Below are 13,605 nucleotides of genomic sequence, written 5' to 3' on the forward strand. Positions count from 1 at the left end.
TCCTTTACTCATCATCAACTATACAATCAATCAACCAAGAAAAGGAGAGAAAATACTCTATTCTGAATAACTGGGCTGAATATCAAAAGTCAAGCAGAGAGTTAGGAGAGACGTCTGTGCTTGATGGCAGCTGGAAGCAAAGTGGAGAGCACACTGACTGGAGACAGGGCTTTTCCCCTACCTGTCAGTAGTTAACTACCTTGTCATTTAGGCTAAATGAATGAGACGTCTCCCGTTTGTGCTTGAAGTAATCTATGTAAAAAGAAAAAACTTCAGGTCTGTATTTATATAGGAACAAAAAGGCAGGAGTTGTATCAATGGAGTTTAAATAACTGTTTCTGAAGCCATTTGGTGATTATGAGAAGGCATTTTACAGTGGCCACATATAAATATTACTGAAGGTCTTCTGTCACAATATTATTCCAGTTAAATATGAAAAGCTGATTGAAATTGTCCATGTTCAAATTATGTAGATGCAAAGGAAATATTGAAAGGACTTATCCAGTCAGTAGTGGGCCCTGCAAGGGAATTTTTATTTAACATTTGTTTCAACCCTTCTTACAGATTCCATATTAATAAAAGCTGTCAGAGATGATTTAGATTGGAGTTCTGACAGACACTTATCAGACTTATAATATGCAGATGATGATGTTTTAATCAGCAAAAACACTACAGGATTCACAAAATGTGCTTAACGGAATGTATCTGTATCTAGAGAGCAGAGACTCAAAATAAATCTAAGTAAACAAGTAATAACAGAGTATGAAATATCATCACATGAATTTTTCAAATATTTATTATCAATAATCCAATATATGAAGGTTCTCTTGAGTTGCAATGTAGTGAAAGAATTAAAATGACAACTCAAAAAATATGGCAAGCAGAATAAGATTTTGGAGTTAAATAGTGAATTCTCCAGAAAACTACCCAAAGAGATCATTCAAACCCCAGAAATCCAAGTTGCCACAACACCTGACATTTGTATACAAAATAAAAAAAAAATCCTTAGCTTGAAAACTTCAGAAATAGCAATACCACTACTATAAAACAAAGCTTTCTACCCAGGTGCACATATGGCAAGGCAGGAAAAATTCTTCTTCCATTTTTGAGCATGCATAAAAAAAAATGATCTGCATACATTTAAGGCTATCTCATAAAGTGATGGGTGGTATAAAAGCCAAAAATGATTGCTTACACTCCAAGTGGTATTTTTACATAAATTTTAATTTCCTCTAAAAGTTACATACCAAAGCTCCAGCTTCTAAAGCCCATTCTCCATCATCTCTCACTGCAGACACTGTTAGACCAGCATTGGTGGTGCCTATACCAGTAGTCAACACACAACGTGGCACCAACTTACAAACATACTTCAGAAATTGACTCTTCCCGGTTCCTATAAAAATATAGTACAGTTATGTAAATTCATAATCACTGGAAAATAAAAAATTAAATAATCTTTTCACAGATGTAGATACTACTAATCCTGAAAATGCTAATAGAGTGAATGATACATTTAAGGTAAGGAATTTAATTACATATTTTTCTGGGCTCAGCCGTGTCGCTCCCGTGAAATATGTCTGCTTTAGCACTATTTCTAGTAAAATATTGCTATAATACCAGAGAACTGCTAAATTGGACATGTCAGAAGCTTCTGACTCGCTCACCTATATAAAAGGTGTCGGTATAAAACTGGGGCGAGTGTTAAACACTACCACAGCAACCCCTCCAATTAGCCTTTTCCTCATCAAAAGACCCTAAATACGGGGAGCCGACCCATAGGTCACACCTAGCTACCCCGTTGAAGGCGCCAGTGACGTCATACTTTTCGATAGCCATATCGTGTTCGTACGTTCGAATATAGCTATTTGTTCTTTTATTTTTATTCTTGGTTACGTATCGTCAATCTACCTCTTCACCCAAGTTAAGTACTGGTTCCGCCCTTTTTCAATATTTAGAGAGTGAATTTGCCTTTCGTTTTGCCTTTATTTAGGATTTTATTAGGCGTCACTTATAAGTAGCGGGCGGGCGGCAAGTCGCCTTTACGGCTTATCCTTGAATTGTACCGATTTCGAGTGGTCTTCCTCTCTGCTTGTAACATGTGATATTTCAGTACATATATTTATTTCTTGGGTGGCAGTTTTTAGTCGATCCTATTTTCGTTTAATCCCTTTAATTACCACAGCTTGATATTTGTATTAATATCAGCATCCAGGTACAACTGACTTTTTTTTAATTAATGCACATTAAGACCCAAATTAATCACTGACTCTACAAACACTATAGGCCATGATAAATCGTGAAAAATTCTGAGTTGATCAGTAAAAAGAACAAGAATATTGATGAGTACAACAATAACATTGCAATTACAGTATGGTCCCCAATTATGTGAGAATTTGCTCGATCCACAGCCTCACAGAATTGGAAATTCGCAGATTTCGAAACACATACCTTATGAGAATAATTCCCAGTCAAACTTTTTTATACTATCCATTTTCAATACTTTCTATGTACTATACTGCAATTTTTTCTAATATGAAATTGTTCTTATGGATAAATAAAACATTAAAAAGGTTTTAATAACTTGAAAGTTTAAAATTACACTCAGGATGGTGAAAACTCCGACACGAAAACAATGCCACCATTGGGTGCAAGTGTACTATGTGATACAGTCATTTCCTTTATAAAACCTTTAGGATGGAATTTCCTCTGCTTATCCAATGCCAAAAAACCTTCAAACTCCTCTATTTCATCCTCCGTGAAGAGTTCTTCTGCTGAAGGAAGGCTTTGTGAACCATTTGAGGTTTCGGGGACTGTCGGATCATGCGTGTCTTCACTACGGTTAGGCCTAACAAACTTGGTTACGAGCGCCTGTCTCAGTTTCTTTGTCCGGCACATTCACCATGTAATCGTTTTCATAAAAATCTATTCTACGATAAAAAGGAACTGATGAAAATTCAAAATTTGATATGAAATTACAATTTCTTAAATGGAAATGATAAAAATTCAAAATTCAACATGAAATGAGTTTCTTGAAAAGTTTAGATCAAACGATTCTCTCTCTCTCTCTCTCTCTCTCTCTCTCTCTCTCTCTCTCTCTCTCTATCTCTCTCTCTCTCTCTCTCTCTCTCAAACACATCTGCTTCTCTGTTAATCACTTCTACTAGTCATTTTCTTCAAAACCTATTTCAACAATTGTAAAAAATAAATGATCAAATGCCAAAAGTTATTCAAAACAAGTTAACCTTGAAAAAAAAATCTTACTTCAGGTTCAGCAATGACAGATTTCAAGTTGTCAACTGCTACCAATATGGAAGTTGCTCTTTCCTTCGTCTTTAACTTCATATGAGGCAAGCTTTTTAGTTTCGAGAAAATAGGTCTTCCTCTTCGGCTTCTAGGCAAATGCATACATGATGCAGATGATCAGAATACACTTCGCAGATCTGAATAATACGCATGGTGATGATGATTACACTGATCATTCATAAAAACTGTGCTATGATGTCACAAATGCGTGAGGCGGAGCCTTCCGTCTTAGTTAATGGCTGAGCAGAAACCTTCAGAATACACTTCGCAGATCTGAATAATACCTATGGCGATGATGATACCGTTCATTCAGAATCCACTTCACAGATCTGAATAATACGTATGACGATGGTGATGATACCGATCATTCATACAAACTGTGCTATGACGTCACAAATGCATGAGGCAGAATCTTCCGTCTTAGCTAATGGCTGAGCAGGAAATCTTTCTCTTGCATTCCCTCTTGGAGGAAGCATTCCCCCCACCCCTTCTCTCAGATACCAGCGGAACCCCCACCCCCCAAAATAACTTGAAAAGACAATAGATTTGATACTTTTGCGGCACGTGACTTGCAGACTTTGAACGGCTTCGCAGATACAGAAAATCTATTTTTGAGAACTAGCGACAGCATAAAAGGGGAATCACATAATTTGGGACCGGACTGTACTTCCGTTTATTTGCACTTTTCATAGAATAAAAACAAAAAGTCTTTCACATGGATATACCTTTTGGCACAAGCTAGTTGACCATTAAAGCTTGGTAATAGGCAGTAGGTAGGTGAGGGGCTAGGGGTACCAACCACATGCTTCATTGTTAGAATTTTGGTAACAAGGACAACTTGGTTAGAAGTGACAGTAAGAAAAAAAGGCATTCAGGTTTAAATATAAAAACTGCAATCCCAGTAATCTTAAGAACAGGTATTGACAAAGAAAAAACAGGTTTTGAACAAGGAAAAACTAATTTTTGATAGTCGCTGTTGAGTTATCAAGGAAGAGTTACCTTTCCATGGTGACCAGACTAATGTCAAAGATTTCTCTTCTAGGTGGTCTTGTGGCCAGGTATTGTCACAATAATAAACATCATCAAACATGATAGAATATAAATGGACTCACAATAAGAGGGCACTTTCTCTTATCCTCAGCAAATGCTAAATCCAGGTTACCTACGTCAAAACCAGCAAAAAGAAGTGGTTATGCACATATGCGCCTTCATATTGTTTACATATAACCAAAAACAGACCAAGCTGCCATTAATTCCCTACCCAAATCCCATGTCTTTGTCAGGGAAGTGGTGGGTGGATTTTGAGGACTCAACAGCAACTACCAAAAAATACAATTTTCCTAAATCAAAACCTGTTTGATAGTATAATCACTGTCTCATCCTCAAGAAGCTTTACAAAGAAATTGACAGGTCGCAGAAAGCTCTCAAATTTTAATCCCAACAACCCAGAAACATTTTGGGTTCAGGGTCAAGTCACAAGTTTCAAGGCCCTATTCTTTACTCCAAATATCTTAAGGTTTGGTAGCAAAGAACAAGAAACTAAGTGCAAACTTATGTTTTTAGGGCAAAGTTCTGCAGTGACTTCCCTGAGCATGCTGGATATGGTTGCAGTATTGTCAAACCTTCCCCAGAGATAGTTAGTATACCTGCCTGTTAAGAAGACCCATGGTTTTCCGCTGTAGCGTGTATGGATCAGGACTAACAAAGCCACCTACTTATACACATTGTAGTCGAATTTGTTTGAGCTCGTGGCAATAATGATGCAAATTATAGAAATAAGGACCTTCTGGGATGTTTGCTGTGACCACTAGGTAATCTTAAGTGCTCTAACTGGGCATAAAGTTTTGTCTGCTAAACTTAGTTTACTTAGAATAGGAGATTTCCTTCTTAAAGGATTCTCATTCTTGGCCAGGAATGACAGGCCAGAAGACAATAATAAATGATGGGCAGCCATTGCATGATGTATCATCCCGCTCTAAGAGAACTCCAGATGATTGCACAATCCGGAAGATCGCCTATTGTAGCTTGTGAGTGGTGGTTGTACTGGGTTCACTGAATTGAGGGGCTGATCAAAGTCTATGCACCTTGTTCACAGACCAAGTAACTGGAACCTTTCGAGAGTTGATATTTCTAGTCCAAAGGACTCTAGAAGAGAGGAGACAACTTCTTACTAGAGCCAATCCCAAATCTATAAATTAATGACAATGTTAATCCTGCCTCATATGCTATGATGTGTTGTAACTGCTTCAAAAAGGGATAAGAAAATTTAAGTGCTTCCCTAGAAATTCTGAATTGGCTCTCAGTATGGATATAATCTAACCATATCTTCTATAGACTGGTACTTTTGCACTTGGTACCTAGCAATATTGGATGAATAATTTTCATGGTAGATAATATCTTTAAAATCCATCGCTGAATGTCTCGCCTGAAAAGGAGGATCTGTAAACAACTTTCCCACTGACTGAGATCAAACAGCGGATAGTGGCGGAATTTATCTCTTTGCCCATTGTTAAAGAAACTTATACGAAAAAGACTGAGAAGAATATTAAGAGGTGGAGGCATTAAGGTAAAGATCCGACAAGGGTTTGCCTTATTGCCAAATATAGAAAGAAAGCTCAATGTGTAGACTCACAGCATCAGTCGACAGTCCAGCAAGTGTAGGTTCAAGTCCTAATCTCAACCCATATGAAGAAAAGTAGACGAAAGAGAGGCCAGTCATTCTTGAATCCTTCTCACCTCTAGAACTGCACACCTTAGGCAAGATGCAAATTGTCCTCTTAAAAAAGCGGGTAAGAAAACACATTTTGTTGAGGATCCAACACAGGTCCCAAGAAAAATGGGTTCCAGGACTTTTGGCCAAAGACCCGAAGGAAGAAAGACATAAATGTGGTCCTGATGAGACCACATCTATCTTTCAGTCCGACATATTCTTCGGAATGTAAGGAAAGGACTAAGCCACTGGTACTCCGCACTCTCGTGGAAAGCATAAAGGTAACGTTGTCGCCAGCTGCAGAGAACCTCCTCTCAATCTTGTAAAACCAGGGGAAAGACGTGTCCTTAGCCATTTCTCACTTTGGCTAGTCAGTGCTGGAGAAGGTTACAAACATCCATGTCAAAGATGTCAAGTCTTCCAAAGGTACAACAATACGCTAATAGGACAAAGTAATAATTATTTTGGATCATCAATTAAAAATTCAAAGGCATAGGGGATCATGAAGGACTCAACCTGTCAACAGATGCCAAATGATTTGGAGTTCATTACGACATCCGAGATGGAGCTGAGAGATGATGCCCACTTTTTGAAGGGTGATATTGAAAAAGATTATGCAAATTGCCAATGCTGGAGAGAGATGAGATGTAGTCTTCAAAAACAAAACTCTGTCTGATGATTCTTGCAAAGGCATGTGCACCCTAAACGATAGTCAAATGCCATCTAGAGAGTAAAAATTTATATTTGATAAAAATTGAAATTCCCCTAAAAAAATTATAACTTTAAATTTAGGATATGCATAAAATATTCAGTGTAAAGCAGTAAAACAAAAAAATATACATAAAAATACTTATATACACAACTGCAAGGGTATATACTTTACTTGGCAATGTACCAAGAGGTCAAATATTGAATTTCATTATAGACATTTGTCTCTACGGAATGACACAAGGTTATTAACGTCCACATGAGGACCAAGCATGTCTTTGCCATGCTGCAGCATACCTACGGCAATGTAATAACATGGGTTCCACAGTAAGAGGAGAGTCACACTGTACACAGACTGGTGCAGTTCCCCATCTAAAAGGAATCTGTGGGTCAATCGAGTATGGCCAGTTCTCATATGGCATAATACAATTTCTACCCTACGGCTTTGTTGGAATCCAGATGACCAATGTTCAATACAGGCAGTTCCAGTTTACAGCGGGTTCAGCTTACGATGTTCTGAAGTTACGGCACTTTTCAATTATATTAATCAGAAATTATTTCCAGGTTTACAACGCATGTTGCAGGGTTACAACACTTACAACGACAATCTGATTGAAGAAATATGACTACAATAATGCAAATTAATCAATATTTGAAGTTTTTTTTTATGAAAAATGCAAATAGTTCTTAATACACCCAAAGCATTAAAAGTAAGGTTTTCTTAGGATTTTTGACGTTTTTCCAGCTTGTGGTAATTTTCAGCTTACGACACTTCTCAAGTATGGAATCCCCGTCGTAAACTGGGGACTGCCTGTACTCTGTCTGATCTTCCTTTACTTTTTATTGTTGGTCAGAAGGGGAGAAGATCAACGTGCTTGCCATTTTTTTTTTTTTTTATATATGAACGAATAGTCCATTTCATATCTGTAATGGGAATATGGTGGAATAGAATGTCTTCATTAGTAATGGCATCTCTAGCTTCATGCTCAGCAAGTTCATTACCTACAATGCCTACATGGGCAGGGACCCATCAAAAATGGACTAATTTGAATTTGGAAGCAAGCCTATACAGCCATTCTTGAACACACTGAATAATTGGATGTTTAGGGTTATATTGCTTAACCCCTTCGCCACTGACCTGCTGCATTGCTGCAAATGCTTGCATACCGCATGAGGCCCAATGTTGACCGCGAGTATCAATCGTTACTTGCTCCCACTAAATTTTGTTATTCATAATTTTCCTTTATATTTTTATGTGAAAACATTGTGTATATATCAATGAATATTTTTTACCACATTGTCAAAAAATAAAAAAAAAGATATAGTAAGGATATTGAAAAAAATAGGAATATTTAGTGGAAAAAGTAATTGCAGAAGTAGGAACAGTTATAAAGTAGTAGAAATAGTAGTAAAGTAATAGAAATAAAGTAGCAGAAAAAGTAGTAAAGTATTAGTAAAATAGTAGTAGTGGTAATAATAGCAGTACTAGTTTTCTTACAGAAACAGTTATTCCTAGGTTTCAAACAGAAACAGCGTATACATCAATTAATGTTTACGGCACTGGTAATGACAATAATAATAATACAGTGGAACCTCGACATACGAAAGTCCCAAATTACGAAAAATTCAAGTTATGAAAGCAAATACGAAGATTTTTTTGCCTCTACATACGAAAATAATTCAGGTTATGAAAGGTTGTTGCGGTAAAGTCCCGAGATTCGCCCGGACCGCAAAGAACAATTTTAAAAATCGTGCGCCGCCAACTGAGTAGACTCGCCACCATCCTCCCACTCTCCCATTGGTTCCTGATGCTAGTCACCGCCATAAGATCCTGCTCTCCTATTGGTCAGCATCTCTCCCATCGTGCTCTACGTAAAGGCGTTCTTTGGCCACTGCGTCGCACCAGCGTTATCGTACGCACGCGGAATTCGTTTGTTCACATATACGATTTCGTTTGTTAAGGGGGTCGGCCGGAACCTCTATATATGGAGGTATAGGGCAAAAAATGCAAAGTCATGAAAAAATTAATGGAGCTTCATATGGCAATTGAGAATAGGTATACGAGATATTTCGTCTAAATTCCTCTTACTTTCGTAGTTACAGGGTAATTAGTTAACGTAACTCAATAAGCCTAAAACATTGATCCGTACAAGAAAATGCAATATTTCTTCTACTATCGTAAATTTTGATAATTATTGTCAAAGAAATTGGGAGAAATGGCATCTGTAGACATTCCCCGAGTCGAGAAGGAGACTTCAGGCTCAAGCTACCAAGTCCAGTCCTGATTTAGTGCGGTCACAGACATCAAGTAGTCTACACGTTCCATTTCATGTCTGACATTCGCCTGCTTTCACGTATGTTTATGTATGTTTCGGCAAGAATTTCATCATGCCAGTGAGGAAAAGACAAGGGAAACATCTCGCTAATATACAGACGAAGAAAAATCGCTCAAGTATTATTACAGAATATCATAATATATGCGTAGTTAGTGAAGAGAGAGGGGAGGGTTGCTTAGTAACGCCCCCGTCTTGCTTGACAGCACACGTCACACTATGCCTAAGGCTACGATCTTTGAGCAAAGAGATCTTCATTTATGATGAATAACAAAGTTTTGGTTTTTTAATACCCAAAATGGAATATGAAATTCATAATAATCATGATTTATTAAATTGTCTTTGTAAAAAAAGTGTACGCCTTCGAGTTTCACCTCTTGACATTCTCTTGCAATTACGTTTGTTTATCTTTGTTTCGGGCAAGAATTTCATCATGCCAAAGAGGAAAATACAAGGAAAACATCTCGCTAACACACAGAAGAAGAAAATTCGCTGTAATAAGCAGAGTTAGTGAAGGGAAGAGAGAGAATTGCGTAGGAAGGAGTGCCCCATCTTGCCTCAAGCAGTGCCCCAGGCTGTGATATATGAGCAAAGGGATCATCATTTATGATTAAATATGATAAATAAAATAGTTTTGGTTTATTAATACACAAAAAAAGAATTATACATACATAATAATCTTATTATTATTAATTGTCGGTTATAGAAATACGAAGGAAAACTTTGAACGCCCATATCTCAAAACTATACTTATTGACCTTCAAAATCTATCTTCTCACTTAGTTTTAAAGCTATAACATTGGAATTTGGTATATAACTCAGAAAGACATTTTAGAACAATCAAATAGAGCCCTTTTTTCCAATTTTTGTTTCGTATTTTTTTTATAAATTTTTTTCTCCTGATTTATAGGGTCATCAGGTCTATATATGGTAGTAATCCCAGGTCTTAATATTAAATATCAAGGGAGGAGATAGAATTTGAAAAATGGTTATTTTCGGGATAAATCGCCCTGGCGTCACAAAACCGAAGGTCAGAGGCGAAAATCATATGCGGTTTGGAGATGTCCCAAGTCACCTTATTAAGTGGTATGAATATCAAAGTCCTGTCCTTAAAAAAGGGCATTAGCCGGCCGGCCCCCTTAACGTAAATTCATGTTAGTGATTTTGCTTTGTACTTTATCGTGTTGTGTGAGAACTTAATTAGTATACTACATAACTTAATTACATACAGTATAGTCATGGGTCTCAAGAAAGTTGCTGAAGTTCACAGAAAGAAGAGGATGCTTTCTATGAAGAGAAAAATGGAGATTATCAAGAAATATGAAGCTGGCATGGGGTTGAGTGTGATCGCTACGGAATACGGCCGAAATCCGTCGACGATAGGCACCATCCTTAAGCAGAAGGAAGCCATCAAAGCAGTTACACCTCCCAAGAGCGTGACTATTTGTCCAACAAGAGGAGCCACGTGCACGATGAGATGGAGAGGCTACTTCTTGTATGGATAAAAGACAAAGAAATCGCTGGCGATACGATAACTGAGACTGCAATCTGCCACAAGGCCAGCGCTATTTTCGGCGATTTGTTTGCCCAGGCTGAAGACGACAGAGGAGAAGGGACATCGACGCCAACCCCAGACTTCAAGGCTTCTCGTGGGTGGTTTGAAAAATTCCGGAAACGGACTGGCATCCATTCGGTGGCGCAGCATGGGGAGGCAGCCAGCTCTGACACGAAAGCGGCCGAAGCCTTTATCAAGACGTTTGACGAGATGACGATCAAGGAAGGCTACAGACAGTTCTCAGCAAGTCTTCAACTGTGATGAGACTGGCCTTTTTTGGAAAAAAATGCCTTGTCGGACGTACATCACGCAGGAAGAGAAGAAGCTACCCGGGCATAAGCCTATGAAAGACAGCCTTACGCTTGCACTTTGTTCGAACGCCAGTGGGGATTGCAAGGTGAAGCCCCTACTTGCGTATCATTTGGAGACTCCTCGAGCCTTCAAGGCCCACAAAGTGCTAAAGGAGAAGCTTCCAGTGATGTGGAGGGCTAATGCGAAAGCCTGGGTAACGAGACTTTTGTTCACCGAGTGGGTAAATCTGTGTTTTGGCCCGACAGTGAAGAAATTCTTGGAAGAGAAGCGCCTCCCTCTGAAATGTCTGCTGTTGTTGGACAATGGCCCTGTTCACCCTCCTGGCCTCGAGGAAGATATCCTAGATTCGTTTATCAAGGTTCTTTATCTTCCGCCTAACACCACCCCTCTCCTCCAGCCCATGGACCAGCAAGTGATATCAAACTTCAAGAAGCTGTATACGAAACATCTTTTCAAGAGATGTTTCGACATCACCGATACCACAAACCTCACCTTACGTGAATTTTGGAAGGAGCATTTCGACATTGTCATATGCATCCGACTCATCGATCAAGCTTGGCAGGAGGTTTCGAGGCGAACCTTGAATTCTTCGTGGAGGAAACTCTGGCCTGATGCTGTATCCGCCCAAGACTTCGAGGGATTCGACGTGGGCGAAGCTGGTGCAGATTCAGGAACAGTTGACGATCCTGAAACTGTTTCGCAACCAGATCTTGACAAGATCGTTGCACTCGGCAAGTCCATGGGGCTGGTCGTTGATGAGGACGACATCAATGACCTTCTCGAGGAGCACCAAGAGGAGCTTACGACGGATGACCAGAAGGAGTTGGAGGCCATGCAACATAATGTCGTTCAAGAAGAGTTCTCTAGCAGCGGCGAGGAGGAGGAGGAGGAGGAGGACGACCCTATGACAACGGCAGAAATTAAGGATGCTCTAGCTGCTTTTCATAAGGTGCAATCATTTGTAAAAAAGACACCCTGAAAACTTACACAGGTCGTATGCTTGCGCAGTTCGATGACGTTTGCCTGAGTCGTTTCAGGATCATTGTCAAAAGTAGGCAGAAGCAATCTTCCTTGGATAGTTATTTTTTTAGAGGCCTTTAGTAGGAGTAAGCAATAAGGAAGATCCAATTGATACTACAAAAAAAAAAAAAAAAAAAAAAAAAAAAAAAAAAAAAAAAAAAAAAAAAGTAAAAATAAAAAAAGGCAGGTTTTGTTAATATGTTTCATAAAGTTTAGTCTATGTTTCCTGACATTTTTAATGTGTTTTGTTAAGTTAAGTGTACATATGTAACAAATTTTCTGCCGCTTGTCCTCCTCCTCTGTCGCCACTTTCGGAGATAGCCTCACTTGAAACGTAAGGTTCCACATTTTACTACATACGTACGTATGTACGTACAGTATTTCTTGTATACCATGTACACTAATACACTTTATTTACAGGTACATATTAGTAGTACTTATTAAGTTAGGTGTTGAATGGTCCAAATTGTTGTATTTCATTGTTTATTGGTCAATTTAGCTTTATTATAAAATTTACTGGGGTGTTTTTGTAGGGCCTGGAACGAATTAGGCAATTAACATATAAAATGCGGTTCAAGATACGAAAAGCTCAGGTTACGAAGGCGGCCTCGGAACGGATTAATTTCGTATGTCGAGGTACCACTGTATTATAAAATATGATATTGTCATGATACAATAAAGTTTGTTCATACTTACCTGGCAGATATATATATAGCTGTATTCTCTGACTTTCGACAGAATTTCAAAACTCCTGGCACACGTAGTGGTCGGCCAGGTGGTTAGTACCCATTCCCGCCGCTGGGAGGCGGGCATCAGGAACCATTCCCATTTTCTATTCAGATTTTTCTAGACCACTGTCCCCTGAGGGGAGGTGGGTGGGTACTTGATTATATATATCTGCCAGGTAAGTATGAACAAACTTTATTGTATCATGACAATATCATTTTGTTCATGACACTTACCTGCCAGATATATATATAGCTGAATCCCACCCTTAGAGGTGGGAAGGGACAGAATAGAAGGATTTTGGAAACAAATTACATGCAGATGATTGACATCTTGGTTCCTTACCTGTTAGCATAGCTGACTTCGTGATTACTGTCACCCAAGTCTGCTTCTGCTTTACTTAGCTAAGAACGAGGGACTCAGCGAACACACCGCATCGTGTTCTCTGAAGCCCACATGCTTACTCATGGCTTGAATCTCGCTAACCGTCTTCGCTGTTGCCAGAGCGGTTAGGAAAACAGCCTTTCTAGTTAAATCCTTCATCGAGGCAGCATGCATAGGTTCAAATGGGCTTGACATTAGAAATTTTAATACAACATCTAGGTTCTATGACGGATTCCTAGGCCATGGAATCTTTGAGGTTTCGAAAGACCTCAAAAGATCGTGCAGATCCTTATGATTCGTCAAATCCAAGCCTCTGTGTCAGAAGACCATCGACAGCATGCTTTTGTAGCCTCTGATCGTGGGCACTGAAAGCTTGTCAATATTCCTAAGATTTAGAAGGAAATCAGCAATCTGGCTCACAGATGTTGTGGAGGAGGAAATATCTTTCCTCCTACCATCTCCTAAAGGCAGCCCACTTCGATTGGTAAACAGCTTGAGAGGATGTTCTTCTAGCGTTGGCAATAGCTCTTGCCACTGCTCTTGAAAAACCTCTC

General features: G+C 38.9%; 1 protein-coding gene across 3 annotated transcripts in view; it reads right to left on the reverse strand.

Annotated features, from left to right (window-relative positions):
- The window catches only part of LOC135201684 (DNA helicase MCM9-like), a 722,480-nt gene that overhangs the window by 278,695 nt on the left and 430,180 nt on the right, over positions 1–13,605 (reverse strand). For all 3 annotated transcript variants that reach the window (XM_064230820.1, XM_064230819.1, XM_064230818.1), the window contains one exon: positions 1,248–1,393. In XM_064230820.1, coding sequence (XP_064086890.1) covers positions 1,248–1,393 — 146 coding nt within the window. The remainder of the gene's footprint in view (positions 1–1,247; positions 1,394–13,605) is intronic.

Source organism: Macrobrachium nipponense, chromosome 28 (genome assembly GCF_015104395.2).
Source record: "Macrobrachium nipponense isolate FS-2020 chromosome 28, ASM1510439v2, whole genome shotgun sequence".
Classification (NCBI taxonomy): Eukaryota; Metazoa; Arthropoda; class Malacostraca; order Decapoda; family Palaemonidae; genus Macrobrachium; species Macrobrachium nipponense.